The sequence below is a fragment of the Haemaphysalis longicornis genome, unplaced genomic scaffold (assembly GCF_048455015.1).
Source record: "Haemaphysalis longicornis isolate Haplotype H1 unplaced genomic scaffold, Haemaphysalis longicornis Haplotype H1 scaffold_7, whole genome shotgun sequence".
NCBI lineage: Eukaryota > Metazoa > Arthropoda > Arachnida > Ixodida > Ixodidae > Haemaphysalis > Haemaphysalis longicornis.
The window spans coordinates 136489036-136507007 of NW_027526422.1; the positions used below are offsets into that span (position 1 = coordinate 136489036).

Below are 17972 nucleotides of genomic sequence, written 5' to 3' on the forward strand. Positions count from 1 at the left end.
ACTACTGTGGTCACACATAACTCATTTAGGGTATTTTGTGGTGATTGGTATGGTGTTGCGTCAGCTAAAAGTTGTCCCTACGAAAAAGAATGTTCTGCGGGGACATTGAAAATGTTTATATTGAATATTTTGAATGTTTACTCTGACAACAGAATGTGTATTCATTGGTACAATTGGAAATCAATGATGTAATGAAAGAATAAAAATGTTCCCATCCGCTCCACAAAAAATGTGAAGTACAAGTTTCAAAGATACTCCTTTAACTAAGATGCTTGCGACCAGCATATGCAAATCTTTAAGCTGAAAAAACTATTATTTCCGTTTATTTATCCCTGCTGAAAGTAGCACTTAAACACCTTGGATTCGAACAGACAAGCTGAAAACAGGTGGTTATATGCATGTTTTCCCTTTCCTAAACCGAAAGTCCCGCATTATTCGTATGCAAGAGACACCCTTTTTTCAACCGCGCGGTAAACCTCTAATAAAACAAAACATTTATCCAATATTCCTATCCCATTACTGCACGTGGAAAAGTAAAACAAACCGGGCTTAGCATTTCAGCTGGTGATATAGAGGTGCTGGGTGTAACAATTTATACTTATAATCTTGATATAGCTATTTCTGCACGTTCATTATATTTCACGCGTATACACCAAACGCTTTTCGCTGAATAATTCATTCCCGCACTTTGCATGTTCTTTGCAAATGAAGTTTCATGCAATAAGTTTTCCCTCACAAATCAACAATATTACATGCACAGATAGGATCTGATATCAGCGAAATTGTCGTTGCCCATCTTTTGAATCACTCGGTAACTCCAAAAAGGCCTACATGTGCATTTTCTAATCACCCATTGTCTGCAAGTACGCGCGCTCTGCAAATCCCTCTCACTGTGAAAAAAGCTCAGCTTCCCTTGGGAACACGTCTCCATCTCATTCACTTCGTCAGTCTCCAAATACAACTTGTTCCTAATAGGTATAACTCTGCAGCGCGCCGTTTACTATGATACGTTGATTTCTAGATATCTGTTTCGATTAAAACGAATAAGAGAGTTTCGCCACAAAAAAACGGAGTTTGCTTGAATTTGCGTGACCGCAAGCGGCCTCAAGCCGGTTTCGTACGTGCCACACTAAAGCATTCATGCCTGCCAAGTCCAATCTCACCCGTTTCTTTATCTACTAGGTTTTAAGGGCTTCATTAAAATAGCTCCTCACACAGGCGATTGGGAGTCATTAGCGGACAAAAGATGTTGCAAGACCACATTTATGGCTCTGAAGGTCAGTCGACGAAGTCCTCCTTTCTCACAGCCACCTGAACCCAACGATCTTTGCGTTGCATTGCCCCTTATTTCTCATGCAGTTCAAGTACAGGGTGGGACTCGCCCTGCGCAGTACTTACACTCAAGACACGCTCACTTGTTTCCCTCTCCCTGCACTTTCTCCAATATCTCGAATAAGAGGGTATTGGGGACGGCGGAGACATTTCGTATATAAAGGAGACAAACCCGTAGCGAAATCAGCAGTTGGACCGACAGCAGCTGAAAGACACCATGGTAAGAACATGTCTTGACGCCCTTTTACCGGTCTATTTCTGCAAAGATCGCCACAGATGTCCTATGCTGCCTTAAGTCTTTTAGTATGAAGTCTGGAAGACAGAGTGAAAATAATATAGGCCAACTTGAATACTTTGAAATTATAGCAGCCCTAAATCGCATAGACACTCTTTTTCTACACTAAGACGCCTTATAAGATATAAAAAATACGTAAGACGCATGTAAAAAATATGTTACAGTAACGCAAAAGATCGCGTGCGCATACCTGCTTGCTAGACGTGATGGTAGAAAGGACATTCAGTTAATGAAAGCGAAGGATTGACGCTCCGTAGATGCGCAAAGTTAAAACACAGGACCATCAAAATACTTCGATGAAGCCCGTAATAAGGACCAATTTTATTATATATAAGGGGTGCGGTTCGCCAGGGATTTATAAAAATCTGCTGAATATGTAAAGCAGCTGTTTACTTTACTAGCTCATTTTGGAAATTTCATTTTATTTTTCTAAATTCAAGGTAGCAATACCGACTGTATGCATAGCCATGGAGTACTACTCAAGACATGGCCGCACCTGGAAAAATGTATCTCATTACGATATCCGCACGATATCAAACGCATACAGAGGAACGCCAGATCACACTATTCAGTAAGAATCCAGGATTAACCGTATACAATTTTGTTTCTTAAATATCGGGATACAGAAAAGCCTAAAAATTCTAGCCCAGATTTACTAACAAGGAAGGAGTCGGAAATCGAACATCTCGTTTTTGTAGGTGACGTGACATGTCCGAAACAAGGCTTAAGCACAAAATGTGCATGAGGTTCGCACCCAAATCTTCCACATATGTTCGTTTAAAATAAAATTTATTTATACTATTCAACATTTTTGCGCAGATCCGCGCCTGCATTGTCCTGGCTCTGGCCACCAGCGCTTTCGCTGGCTACACCGGCTTCGGTGGTTACGGCCTTGGCTACGGCCTTGGCTATGGTGGCCTCGGCTACGCCGGATACGGCCTGTCCAACTACGGCCTGGCCCACGGTGTCGGATACTCTGGTCTCGGCCTCGGATACAGCTACGCCCCAGCCGCTAGCGTCGCCGTCGCCGCCCCTGCTGTCACCAAGACCGTGTCCACCTATCACGCTGCTCCAGCTGTGACCGCTGTCCACCACGCCCCAGCCGTGGCCACCTACGCTGCTGCTCCAGTTGCCACCTACGCCGCTGCCCCAGTCGCTACCTACGCCGCTGCCCCAGTTGTCAGCCGTGTCGCCACCTACCACGCTGCTCCCGCCGTGACCAGCGTTGTGCGTGCCGCCCCAGTCGTGGCTGCTGCCCCCGTCGCCACCTACGCCGCTGCTCCAGCCGTGACCCGCGTCGCCACCTACCACGCCGCCCCAGTCGCCACCGCTGTCGCTGCCCCAGTCGCCACCTACGCCACTGCCGTCCACGCCGCCCCCGCTGTCGCCACCACCACCGTCCACCACGCCCCAGCTGTGGCCACCGTCGCCCACGCTGCCCCAGTCGTCGCCTCGTACGGCGTCGCCCACGCTGCCCCAGTCGTCGCCTCCTACGGCGTCGCCCACGCTGCTCCAGTCTACGGATATGGTGTTGGCTCCCTCGGCTACGGTGTTGGCCACTACGGTTTCGGCCACGGCCTCGGCTCTTACGGCCTGAACTACGGCTACGGCCTTGGCTCTCCCTTCGACTACACCACCCTCCTCCGCAAGAAGAAGTGTAAGTAATTTGTGCATTCTCGTATTTGCTGGTAGAACAAGCGCGTCAATGGAAACAGTACCGGGGGTATTACAGCGGCCCGTCGGGATTGGTAGTTTTTAAATTTTTCTGATTCCATTGAAGATTTTTTAGGACATCTACTTTTTATAGTCTGGTATTTCTGGAAAGCAGTGTGATATCGCAAAAAACCTTTTGTTTCATTGAGTGTGAACTTGCACTGATAAGAAGCTATCAGAAGAAAACAGCTCTGAGTCTCCTTCTCGAGTGATACAAGGCAGCAGCAGTGGCGTCCGATGTTACATTACCGGAACCCTTCATGTTCGCGTAGCAAAAAAAAGGGCAAATGCCATATTTTGAGGTCAGTTTAGTTAGTCCGAGACCTCATTACTGTGCTGATATTGATTGTTTTTTTACTCGTTTCCTTAAACAAGCTGCCGTTCTAATCAATTTAGAAGTCCTTAAAAACAGTTCGCGCTACTCGCATTTTTAGGGAGATGCACTGTTTGAGGCGAGTAAAAAAACGGGTATATGATTCAACATTGCTAAAATACAAGGAGTAATCATTATATTTACTTTCGTTTTTTCAGAAACACCTCTTCCAAGAATCACCACCATAATCGCCTAGGACCAACATATTCAACAAATCAAGACGGATGCATTTTCTCCCTAGGGGTGATTACTGCGTTCCGAAAGAGATGCGATAATAAAGTATACGATTTCGCTATGGTCTTCATCATTATCAATCTGGCCGCTGTTGTTGGCAGCTCAGTCACTTTCAACTCGGCATTTTTCTTCAACCCGTCTTTCCATCAAAATTAAGAAATTAGTTAAAGAATACCACCTTCTTTACCAACTTACTTTGGCAAATTTGGGCCAGTAGCTATAAGGAAAATAACTCTTTTTTATGTATGAAACAGGTAACGGAGAACAAAACTACACTTTCCATACTCACTAAGAAAGAACAAATTTATTCCTCCACATCGAATAGCTACAACTACTCTCTTTCGCTACTGTATACCATTCCCCCCCCCCCCCCCCCCCGCCATGACGGTTTGTCTGGCATTTCTACGTAGAAAAACCGGGAGACATCTTAGTGGATCTAGCGTCTATAGTGCACTTAGGTTATCGCCGCTTGGCGCAATTACTGTAGCACTAAGAACCAAGAAGGCAAGTCGACACAATTTTTTACAGCACTATGTTCATTATCGCGTCGCTGTGCAACCAGACACAGAGCGATCGAGGAACAGAAAATGACAAACAGGACTCACCGCTTTAAGAGCCCTGGGAACGCCAGCCATGTTGCAATTGAGACAATTTGTAGTGCAGACAGGCACCTTTCGCCGCCTTGGCGGGTGTGGCAACTCACTCGACCACATTACACACGTTTAAAACCACATTTGTAACCTTCGTAGGTGGCAAAAGGGAAATGATTGATTCAAAGGCGTGCACAAGTGGGCATGAAAATGAACGACAGTTAGCCGATGCTGCTGCTAAAGCGAGCACGAGTGAGTACTGCTACGATTAGAAGGATAAGCACAGTTGGCACGGTACAAGGGAAGGGTGAGAAACGCTTTGTTGGACCTTCCGAATTCGGAACAAGGCGTGCACGGAAGGGGAGCCTCAAATGCACAAGTTAAGAGGATAAACGTTTCATGCAATCATAGAAATCCACCAATTGAGGTTCACGTAATTGTTTATAGGTAGCCACATAGCTACACATGCGTATTTTCAGCGCATGGCACTTTATGTACAGTTCGTGGCGCTCTCATTATAAGCCTGCGTGACCACTGTCTGTGTCATCCCAATATTGATGTCAAGATGTTCATAAAAATGTACATGTCATCAAATAGCCACTTTATTGCCAATTGGTGTGGTAAAACTACTTGTGGCCTTGTTGCAGCGCCAGTCAGAACATTTTGAATAGCTGTCTGAACGTACACCTTCTCGTTATAAGTGGATCGAGTCGACGGATGTATGAGCCTGTATCTTGCACAAATTAGCGGAAACACAAGGGCAACCATTTCTGATAGCGTTTTACACGCCATTCTAGCACAATGGTAGATCCACACTAAGGTGTGATTTGGTATTTAAAAAGTCCTCATTTTGTGCTTTCTTCTCTCACCGTCAAACGTCAGTTCGTAGGGCTTCTCCCAGACGGTCCCTCACTACTCTGTGTCCTCTTCGTCTGCTAACTTTTGCCCTGCAGTTTTAGAAAAAGGCGGCCGTCTTTCCCCGCTTCCATCACCAAGGAAAAATTCTTTGGCTCTTATTGACCGTCGTCCTTAGTACTAAGCACACCTGTGTTTAGGGAGATAATAGGAGGCTAGTAAATTAAAGCAAGGCCCAAATGCATCAGCACAAAATCATTGACACTTATTGATAAAGAGATGCAATTCTTAGACGGGTTTCTGTAATCAAAAACATGTGTATGATTGTTTTTTGCCGTCCGTATATTCATGTCTTAGAAGCTTGTTCTGTTTTGGTGTAAATTTGCTTGCTTGCGCGCTCGAAACCTAAACAACTCGTAATCAACTCCTGTTTGTATACTACGTCTTTCTATTCCTTATTGGAGTTTAGTTCGTGCTGTTCCGTCTCTTATTGCACCTGTTTCCGCCTTGTCATTAGCACCTCTTATGTTGCGTACGAACCGGTAAACCTTTACCACGCGGTAGGAATAGTGCACAGGTATTGCCAGTGCAAGCAATAAAATTTCCGCGCAAATAAGCTTCGCGGAAAATTTTAAACCTAACACTTGCAGTACACTCTAAAAAAAGTTAGAGGCATTTACTAGCACAAGAAAAACCAGTTTCTTGTCACAGTATCCACAACGTACTTCGTGCTTTTAATAACCGCCCATGCATAACCTGGTAACATGCTACGCGTGACAATGCTGATCGGCTGAGCTCGAAGCACGACAAATAGACACACTGGACAAGCAGATATCACACTGAAAAAAAAAACAACAAACAAGTTGAGCAAGCACACCAACGGTGTCCACGGAGAGAGCAAGTTTAACGTAGTTACCTTAGAAATCCATCTGCTCTTGCTTCTCTAGCCAGCAACAGAAAATCCTCTGAAAGTGTCAGTGGTCCTGTAGCAAAATAAAAAAAAAGATTTTAGCGAATACTTCGGATTTACGCATTTTAATGTGAGCTTTTCCAAGTAAGCATTCGGATTGTCGAAAACGTTTACATCAATATTTGCAATAGTAAGGGTGCTGTAGTAATTATGTTCATTTATTCATACAATTTTGTTACTACCAGCGGATGTAAGTATCAAACAAGCAGCAGTTACTGAGTGCGCACACTAGTAACGATAGCATTAAAGTTCCATACTTAGTAGCACGACCTACGTAACGTTGTATAGGTATTGACGGCCCTATTTCGTAGAGAGTTAGTAAATACAACCTATTACTACTATTTACTAACATTCATTTTAGGAGTGCAGATTTCACTTATTTCAACCTTACATGTAATCCTGATCACATTTCGGCTCTCCAAGCCGTGCCTTCTCCGCTTCATCTTTACATGACCTATATTATCAATATTATGATTGTTATCACCTGTATATGATCAATATTATCGTAGGTTTCCCGTTCGGCTGTTTGTGCGTTGGCTGAAATAAAGGCTGCTATCTCTAGCGCTGTACAAGGCACCAACGACGGTCACTCAAGACGCCATACACTATTTTAAAACCTGATAATTTTATCACCCGATATGTGTGCGCAGTTGCAGCAAACCAATATGGCTGCACGTACTTGCGTACGTGCGTGCATAACAATGATCCTACCTTGAAACCTCTTACGCTTACATTCTCTACCTATTAAGGTATGGCTAGACGTAGCACGTTGAGAAGTATCGTGCTCCTGCTCATGTATTTCCTGAATATCGGTGATGCCGCTTCTGTACACAATTTAGTGACTATAGTTATATCGGAACACACTCGGTTGTATTACTAATTTTAATACAAGAGGAATTAACCTCGACAATGTCCCTTGTGCCACGCGCAGGAAGTTTGACTTCAGCTTTTCATGGAGTTTTCTTTCACCCAGTTCTACATGCCGATGGTTACATAAACCATACATGTTTTTTTTTTTAATTTTCACACTAAGTGACGGAACTCACAATTTGAGTTGTATCTTGTATCCCCAGAATATCTCACTGCAGATAAACACTCATTCCATCTGCCACCGTGTGAAGCGGTTCATTACAGTAGAATTGCAATTCCTTTCATCCCTTATCCCCTAGAGGGCCTAGTGGTCTACACCATGGAAAACACCTAGAAACACGCTGCTTCGTGGTATTTCGAGTCGCCGCCGGACAAATCGTAAAGATAAAAAACAACAAATTCCTAAAAAATTTGTCAATGCACTACGTGCTAATGGTTAACCGGCGAAGCTGCAACGTGCTGCCTATGCTCTCCCGTGTATCAGTCTCTATTGTTTATTAAATTAAATCGTTTTGCACGGGCTGCAGGATCGACACAGTGTAGACGAACCCGTTCCAGCTTACGGCGTCGCTGATGGTAAGCTGCCTACTTTTCAGGCGTACGAATGTAGCCCACTATTTTATCAGCCGAGCTGTTGTTACTGGCCGCACGTTCGGGGTTCGTGCACGGCGAAAACTACACGCGAGGAACGTTATCGCGTAGGCGTCGCGCAGATGGCGCATTACCCACTCTACAACGGAAATACGCGTGATAGCGGACGCCGCAACATTCGAGAGGAGCGTGCGTATGCGCTCAGCATCGTACAAGAGACCTCGCGCGCAACGTCTTCGCAGTTCTCGGCATGGCCCGGCCCGGATAATACGCATGGCCGAGGAAGAGGCCGCGAACCGAAGGCAGGGCGTGCTACTGAAACTATGTGTCCATCAATGCTCACCTACGACAGCTTGGCGATTCAAGCCTTGCACATGAGTGCACGCTTTCCTAGAGTTTTTTTTTAAGTAACATATATGGCCGGTGTTTGCCATGGCCAAGTTCACGCTGCTTCACCCTCACCACCGCAGCCCCTACATTTCCTTATTGTTTTATTAGCGCCTCACTCAGTAGCTCACTGCGCGGGGGAGTCTGTTTATTTGTCCCTGTGAACTCCCTATTTTTATATCCCCTCCAACTTATTTTTCTCGCGCATGCGCATGAGGTTTCCCCCGATGACTTTTCTTCATACACCGGACCACTAGTGTTTAGGGGCAGAGCCCCTTACGGTCCCAGGCAGTTGGCGTCTCCTGTCGTCGTCGCCGCAGTCGTCCGATATAGTCACGGTACCAAAACTCCGGGACACGCGTTTACGCCTCGCGCTAAAACGTAACGGGTATTAAAAAAGCACCGGGACGCCCGTTTACGCCTCGCGCCGGAACGCTTGGTAATGGTAACTAAAGAAACAGCGGGACACTCATTTACGCCTCGCATTATAAAATTTCCTTCCTCACATACACGAGGCATTTACAGCAAAGCTCTCTACCTCTACGACAACGCTTTCATCTCCGTTGGCAAAAACGCTAAGGCGATAAGAGTACACTCATACATTGGATTCTTCGCGCTCCCCGAGTTTCACGTTTGTGAAGATGGCCCGGGATTTTTTTCTCGCTCCTAGACACGTAAATCTTCGTTTTAAAAGCGGCAAACAAAAATAACTTTGTTCAAAATGTTCGAAAACTGGGTCATACTTCAGTTGAGCTGTTCCAAGTATACGGGAGTTTAGTTATTGAAAGAAATATATGACAATAACTTGGCGTCTTTCCTAAAATGCTGCGGCAAAGCAGCACGACATCCCCGGAGCAACCGATAAGGAAAAGGAATTTTTTTCAGCAACTCAATGGGGCTTAAGCAGCTTAATTCTTCTGCCTCAGCGCAGGTTTTCACCAAGGTAACTAAAGACAGAAGTTCTGTTGTCTTTTATGCACTACAACGCTGTTGTAGATGGAGGTTTTGTTTGCTGTCTGATTATGAGGGTTAACGCGCCGACGGTACGCAGGCGATGAGGCGCGCTGTAGTGGAGGCCTCCGGAAGAATTTTGACGACCTGGGGATCTGAAATGTACGCCGAAATCTCCAACAGGCTGGCGTTTTCGCTTTTTGCCTCCATCAGAAAAGCGGCCGCCACGGCCGATGTTTACCTCACTTTCTGACTTTTAGCCGCGTGTCGTTCAATGCGAAAACAGAGAAAATGGTGAACTGAGTCACCATTTTGATAAACCGCAAACCTAATGATAATTGACAGATAAAAAATGCAATACATCACTAAAACTTTCCTGTGCATCATAAAGTTAACCACATGACTCGATTCCGGCAATTATAAAATATCGCTGAAAGGCGGCTCACATTCGTGAACATCGAACATGTTAGGATGCGGTACTGCGGAAATAGGCTATTCCGAGGCAATGAACTCTTTGCGAATTTTCTGAACTTGCAGCTATGATTCCAGGTACGGATACAATTCTTGTAGTCGACTTGTGGCGCTTAATATATAAGTATTTGATTTATTTATTTATTCATTGAGTTCTTTGTGCATACCACAGTACGTAGCCTTTGTGGCTGCATTTGGGGCAGCGTAAGCAGTTGTAATAAATAGTTCTGCTTTTAAATCGTTTTTCACTACACCAGTGAAGTTATTGGATGCTCAGCGAATATGTATTAGTTTGCTGGAACAGTAGCAGCTAACTTCGGGTATTTGGCCGTGCTCAGGCTCAACAGTAATATTTTACTTTGAAGTCTTACAGCACCAAACGTTCTTCAGAGCTTGGCGTACGAAGAATAAAACGAGTAATTTCTGATATGGGAAGGGGTTGGCGAGTTTAAACCTGAAAGCGTGACCTTAGGCCAGCTACGTTTTAAACAATGACGTGGAGCTTCGAGACATGCCAGGCAACGCTACGCGCATTCTACGTCGGCATGCAATACCTGAAGAAATGATGTAAGGCTTATCCCCCGACCGGCGGGCGCTTGCATCGCCCTGCCTCTGCTGCTGAGCAATCTGTACCAACGTTCATCTACACTGGAAAGATCACTATAGCTTCACTGAGCCAACGACGCCCTTCAGTAGCAAAGGCAGAGAAATAGGGTCCTGGTGCGCTAACACAAGAACAAATCATTATAAAAATACTAACCTGGTCTCACAAATATTGCGAAAGCATTTTTCACTTGAAATCATGCCCCCAGTGGGGCAGTTTCCTAAAAGTGACCTGGGAAGCTTTTCTAAGAGAGACAGAGAGAGAAATAACTTTTTTGCATGGGAGCCAGTTATCCTAGACGTCGGTCAAGAGCCCTTGGGCTCTGGCAGCGTCTTCGGACAGCTGAATAGCCCAGACTTGATCCGCTGGGTCCGAGCTAAGCAATACGGTCTCCCATTGCTCTACACTAGCGATTTCGCGACCTAACGAGAAACCTTTGTTTTGGTGCTCTTTGACCTAGAAGCCCTTGCACCATTTAACATAATCATCATCATCATTATCCTAAAAGAAACCTTATTGGAAAATATAAATTACGTCTTCGTCACTGTGACAGCATAAACTGACGCAGTACTACCATCTCACCATCAAATGACGGCCAAGCTGGTTGTCCCAACCCCGACATTGGCCGCGTCGACAAGATACGCCCAAACGTAATGGCTCACACAGTCTTTGTTCTTACCGACGACACCACTGATGACGTGGCATTCCCTACCGCGAACACTAAATAGTATTGCTCACTTGATTGCAAGCTCTCCGTGCGTGCGTGAGGGCGTGCGCGCATGCCATAAACGTTCCCTCGCCATAAACGTTCCATTAACGTTGCAAGCTCTGCTGCCATGGATCTCATCTTACTGGGTAGCATAAAGGAGCAATTTTCTATATTGCGGTTGTTGGGCTCAGATAAAAGATAACGTAAAGTGCTGAAATATAATATTTTTCAGCGAATTGGCAGCCATTATGACATTGTAACGCTCTCCAGTCTCTGTGCAGCCATATAACGTCTAAACATTGACACACCCGTACCATTATGGCATTTGTCACCCCTTCACGCCCCACATTGCAGTTAAGGAGTTTGCTTTCAATTTAAAGCTTACAAGCTTTACTTCGCGCACAGAACGTGCGCTATCAGGCGTGGGACGCTGACTGGTGACAGGCGGTATAGTGGGAAGAGACAGAGAGTAAACGTGTTTATTGCCAAAAGCCATGGGGCGGAGTTCTCAGTCCAAGACCCCTTCAGCTTTCCCAGCCTCAACAGCTCTAAACACCAACAGGCGCTGGTATTTAAGGTCGGAGCTGGCCAGGGCTCTGTCCCAAAGCTCGTGAGAAGAAATGGAGGGATTTCGTGAATGTGGTGGGGCGTGGGCGCAGCCCCCTAGAATATGAAAGAGCGAGGGTGGAACGCATGGGGAACCTGTTGAAGGGTGAACTTCGCTGGCCCATTACTTGACTCAAGTGGCGAAAAACCCGCCTTTACCGTATATGCGTGTCGCCAGAAACGTGGGCGCAGATTTTCAACTAGCTGCGACTGGTGGCCGGCATTAGAACTTAAAGCGAGTATGTGTCAGCTGGCGGGTATGCGTTGGCCTGACGTCTGTATTGGCTGCGAAATCGACTCGTGCACGCGGCGGTCTGACGTCCCCACTGGCTTGTACGGCAGATGTGGTTGAACAAAAAATCTTATGATGTATTTAAAATCGTTGTAAAGCAAGGGGTGGCCAGTGGCGCAAGAAAAAGTGTAAAATTTCTAAATGTACCTAGCCGAACGGCTGCTGAGGCAGAAGTGGGGCATGGGTGGGCCATCCCATGGCCCAACATTAACCCTAACACCTTCAACTGGAACTCGCAGACGTACAATAAGTTTGGCGTTGTTTGATACGCAGTTAGAATGAACAATAAGGTTTGCTGACGTTAAGCCTGAACACAAGTCTCTAAACATAGGTTAGGCCTTACTACAGGAGCAATTGGCAAAGGCTCTAGGTCAAAACAACGAATAGAAGATGGAAAACCTCAAGAAAGAAACTGGTAACAATAAAATTCCCCGCATTTCCCCGAGGGGAAGAATGTGAAAGTGCGAATGCACGAGTTGAATTTGCGCGGTTCGGTAATGTTCGCGAAAGAGAGATCACACACACACACACACACAATTACAAAGAAAGAAAGATGCATTTATTTTTGTGTTGTCGTTGTACTTGATTGCTAGAGCGGATCTCAGCTTTGAAATTTCGTGTCAGTACTCCTTTAAGCAGGTGCATTAGCCCTTCTCACGCCCGATTCTTGGCCAATCCCCCACGTGGGTATGTGCCATGTCAGCGGCCAGGCAGCGCGCGCCCATCTCCCCCCGTTGCCAAGGAAGACGAGGAGATTCCTGGCCAATCCCCCACGTGGGTATGTGCTATGTCAGCGGCCAGGCTGCGCGCGCCCATCTCCACGTGCGCGGACATCGCCGGTGGACGCAGGTTCAGGGTCGCTTAAGAAGTGCATTGCACTTAAAAAGACCAACATATAGTCTGCAAGTGGCGTGCCATGTTTCACGGTATAATGCACTTAGCAACGCTAAAGTCAGCCAGCACGAAACTTAGCAACATCATATTTAGGGGCATAACTCCGTGACATAACTCAAAGAGCACTCGTGCGCATTCTCACACCACAAGAGAGAGCATCGTTATCGCGAGAGTTTTTTAAATATATTTCTCCGCACGACATCTCAGCACGCTGCGGCTACCCCCGACCTCGGCGACTTGCCTGCATATTTTAAGTGCAGATCACTTTAGGGGCTTGCCTTGTTGTCGTAGCTCGCTAGCTGGACCCAAGTAGAGCCCCGCGGCGTTCTTTCGTAGCTTTTGTCATCTCGGGGTCCTACAGAGGCTTCGAAAGCCAAGCGTTTAATATAGTCGTACGCGTTCGAAACTCATCAAACGCGCGCGTTTGTCATACATCTCCCCGTTGTTTAGCGCAAAAAAAAAAAAAACTGCGGCTACATTTCAGGCAAAATAGACGTAATTAACCGGCAGCGCTCGCGGTCATTTAGTTAGGGGCGCTCTTTGGTTGGTTTTTACGTAGTAAGCGAGAAAAACTGGCAGTGCAATGCCGTCACGTGCGGGAAGAACAGCGAGCACAAAAACAACAGAACTCCACCTGGCGCAGTTTCATATAAAGGGCACGTGAACACTGCACAGGCGCGAAATTTGAAATGCGTTGGACAAACTTTTGTTCAATTTATCAAGAGAGGAATGAGACAGGGCGGCGAATCGCCTGATGGGTGGTAAGAGTGAGCGGACAACGGAACCACAGACAATTATGACGAATGATTGCTCTGCACTTCCGACGTCTTGCACATTGAGCGGAGCCGTTTTATTTTTTTGCGCTTCTCAACACGTCTGATAAAAGCCAGCGTTATGTTGCGTTCGTAAACCTATACAACCACCTAGAACGAAGTTGTGCGTATGGAGCTTCCCAGCCATTCCAGGTGTGCGAATTGGCAAGAGAGAGAGAGAACAACATCTTTACTGGCCAGCTAAATTAGTCGCAGATACCAGCCTCCTGTAGGGGAGGCAGCATCAATGACTGCTGGCGTTGGAGCGCCTCCATCGCGAACTGGACGGCTCCCCGTTGAGAGTCTAAGTCTTCCTTGCCCACCACACGAGCAAGATGGGGTGGAAGCACGTCTGTTGGGTCCGGAGTCACAGCACATGTCCATAGCATGTGCGCCATAGTAGCGCGACTAGCACTGCACAGCACACACACATCACACGGCTGTAGTTTGGGGTTGGACGTGTTTCTCCCATACAGGGGTCCACGTCGCACGCATTTGCAATTGTCTGAACAGTACTGCCTCTGGAAGAATTGGCAAAATTTTGACGTTCCGAGGTATTGAGGGAAATGGAATTGCAGGAAGTTTTAATTCATCCGCATGAAATTGGAATAAAATGGGGCTACCTATTTCATCACACTGGTGTGTGCTTGTGCGTGCGTGCGTGCGTGCGTGCGTGTGTGCGTGTCTCTGTGTGCGTGTGTCTGTGTGTGCGTGCGAGCGTGCGTGCGTGCGTGGGGATGCGTGTGGGCGCACCGTGCGTGTGCGCGCGTGCGTGTCCGCGTGTGTGGCGACATTTAAGGGTACCAAAAAACATGGCGGACGGGCATGCTCTGTGCTGCCAAAAAAGTTGCCTCCCGCCAAATAGGCTGCCCAGCAATGCATTATTTGGAGACATGTCGCAGTCCGTCACTGGTCGGCGATGGCAGGGGAGCACACGGTGACACCGAGGCGGCTACGTAGAGCCATTGTTGTTGTTTTTCTCAGAAAAGCAAGTGCGGTTTATGAAACTCCGAGTTTATGAGCCAAGAATGAAACGAAACTTAATCGTAATATTGAAATAAATCAAATAATAAATAAAAACCTAAGGTCATAAAGCTTAATGCTTTTGCACTCACACACGTAAGCCACCTTAAATGTCCATGCAAAGGTTTTGTTTCGCACCCTGCTGTAATCTTTGGCCTCGTATGCAAGAGTTCTTCCAGTGGATTGTACTATCAAGTTGGCCAAGTTATCATTTACAAAAGAAGAACCTACATGATGAATTTCTTTTTATACCGAGCTGACAGAGAAAACGAGATTTTTTTTCCCTCAACCCGTTTGAACCGAATTGAACTGTTTCCAACCGGAACGGAATGATGCACAGAGACCGAACACGGAACCGAAGAGGAAAGGCTGGATACCGAATCCAAACTGAACCCGAAAAATTCAGGTTCGACAACCTGGTTTCGAAGCCACGAGCTTGATTTCACTGTGCGCGTAACTGTCAATTAAGCGATTGGTGCTGCCTTATTCTGTTTAAGCAGTGCCAACAAGACGGACGTAAACAAAGCAAAACACTGGATGTGTGGTAATAGCGGGAAATTGAAAACAACGGGAATACCTGTATAAGAAACAAGGAATGACAATTCACAAGGAGAGTTTTTTCTGGGTATAGCGGCAGTACATAAAAATCAAGTGTCTTGTGAACGGAGTTTGAGAGGTTTAGGGGTGCAATGCCTCTAAAGGGCACACCAACATTGCTGCGCATACGTTTACAGTAATAGTGGTCACCACAAGCTGCGTGCGTATTTCGTGTGCTTGATTTTTGATGCGAGTACAACGTGCGTTAAGGTTTATAAAAAATGGACGCATTGAAGAAAGCCAGATATGGCAGAGGTTCACGACTTCATGCGTGGTCACCGCAAGATTAACCCAAGTGACAGGGATGTCATGCGCAGTAAAAAAAAGTATCTTTTGATTTTGCGCATTTCTGCTCCACAAAGTGCTGGGTAATAATCTAGAAACGCAAATGCTTGCGGAGTTGTTAACAAACTGACTGACTGACTGACTGACTGACTGATTGCAACGGCTTACTTGCACGAATGCTTTGCTCTGTGGACAGCCAATGCACTCGCCATTTGTACAAGTGCGGCACGCACACACACAGCTGGCTGGCGCCGCATCTTTTCAAAGTGCTACGAGTTGTGCCGCGCCTCCGCCAGATGGCGCCACGGGTCCCATGACCGAGAGAAGACGCAGTGAAACATCTCCCTCGCGAGGGGCACTATCAAATGCAGAGCATTTCCGGGGGCGCACGACGTTAAGTAGTTTGCGTTACGTTAATGTTGTTGCACTTGTGGCAACTGCTGACGAGAGAGCGCTCGTCAGTACTAATTTGAATGAGTCAACGATATAAGGCGCTTTCGCAGCGTCCCATTCTGTGTCGGCTTTGTGGCGCAGTGGGTAGAGCACCATGTACATTGCGTTCCACCCGCAGGGTTGAGGGATCGAATCCGGGCGCCGGATAGTATTTTTTTTTAAATGCAGAGCATTTCAGTAACTCACGATGTCACCCGCGTTGACGTCCGTAGTCCGCACCATCGTTGTCCCTACTATATAAAAAAAAATACTATCCGGCGCCCGGATTCGATCCTTCGACCCTGCTTGCGGAACGCAATGTACATGGTGCTCTACCCACTGCTCCACAAAGCCGACACAGACTGGGACGCTACGAACGCACCTTATATCGTTGACCCATTCAAATTACTGCTGACGAGCGCTCTCTCGTCAGCAGTTGCCACAAGTGCAACAACATTAACGTAACGCAAACTACTTAACGTCGTGCGCCCCCGGAAATTCTCTGCATTTGATCGTGCCCCTCGCGAGGGAGATGTTTCACTGCGTCTTCTCTCGGTCGCGGGACCCGTGGCGCAATCTGGCGGAGGCGCGGCACAACTCGTAGCACTTTGAAAAGATGCGGCGCCAGCCAGCTGTGTGTGTGCGTGCCGCACTTGTACAAATGGCGAGTGCATTGGCTGTCCACAGAGCAAAGCATTCGTGCAAGTAAGCCGTTGCAGTCAGTCAGTTAGTCAGTCAGTCAGTTAGTTAGTTAGTTAGTTAGTTAACAACTCCGCAAGCATTTGCGTTTCTAGATTATTACCCAGCACTTTGTGGAGCAGAAATGCGCAAAATCAAAAAAGATATTTTTTTTACTGCGCATGACATCCCTGTCACTTGGGTTAATCTTGCGGTGACCACGCACGAAGTCGTGAACCTTTGCCATATCTGGCTTTCTTCAATGCGCCCATTTTTTATAAACCTTAACGCACGTTGTACTCGCATCAAGAATCAAGCACACGAAATACGCACGCAGCTTGTGGTGACCACTATTACTGTAAAAGTATGCGCTGCAATGTTGGTGCGCCCTTTACAGGCATTGCACCCCTAAACCTCTCAAACTCCGTTCACAAGACACTTGATTTTTATATACTGCCCTATACCCAGAAAAAAACCCTCCTTGTGAATTGTCATTCCTTGTTTCTTATACAGGTATTCCCGTTGTTTTAAATTTCCCGCTATTGCCGCACATCCAGTGTTTTCCTTTGTTTACGTCCGTCTTGTTGGCACTGCTTAAACAGAATAAGGCAGCACCAGTCGCCTAATTGACAGTTACGCGCACAGTGAAATCAAGCTCGTGGCTTCGAAACCACGTTGTCGAACCTGATTTTTTTATATAGTAGGGACAACGACGGTGCGGACTACGGACGTCAACGCGGGTGACATTGTGAGTTACTGAAATGCTCTGCATTTAAAATGTGAAAAATTCCAAGTCGGGACGCGAAAATCTTCCAAGGAAACTGCGCCAGCGCCCCTGCCATGGGGCCATCCCGGAAGAGGTCAGTGGGGAATAGAAACGGGTACTAAATATACGCCACGTATTACAAGCAACACTATATGATTTGTAGTAAACGTCTGTCGTGGGACACGTAAAACTTTTTTCAAACAACTGTTTGCCTCCGTTGTACAATTAAATACAACCGTTAAGGCAGGTGTCAGTTAAGATCTGCGCAGACCAGAATACAATGCAATATTCACTGAGTGGGCGGGTGATACATCTTGGTCTTTAGACTTGCACGTCACACTATCGTTGAAACAGTTCCTTTACGTTTGAAGACACCGGGAAAAGCGAGAGTATAAGCTACCGGTAATGCGATGCAGAGAGCCACCACGCAGTCTGGCCAACACCTGGCCTTCTGGCTTATCTGGCAGTAAGTCAACTGTATGCGCCGCAGGAGCCATTTTTTCGTGCACAATGCTTATGCACCTCACGTTTGTCCTTCACTTCTCCAGCGAGCGAGTGTCTGGCCCCAGATTTAGCTATCGGAGCGCGTAACCGGCTGACCTCCAACAAAGATACCCACGGCGAAGGCGAACGCCGCCGTAT

At 46.6% G+C, this 17972-nt stretch overlaps 1 protein-coding gene across 1 annotated transcript in view; it reads left to right on the top strand.

The window, feature by feature from the left end:
• Nucleotides 1-1462: 1462 nt before the first annotated feature.
• LOC144146560 (uncharacterized) overlaps nucleotides 1463-17972 on the top strand; it is a 62822-nt gene continuing 46312 nt past the window's right edge. The window contains exons 1-2 of the mRNA XM_077678504.1: nucleotides 1463-1552; nucleotides 2447-3284. Coding sequence (XP_077534630.1) covers nucleotides 1550-1552; nucleotides 2447-3284 — 841 coding nt within the window. The 5' untranslated portion in view covers nucleotides 1463-1549. The remainder of the gene's footprint in view (nucleotides 1553-2446; nucleotides 3285-17972) is intronic.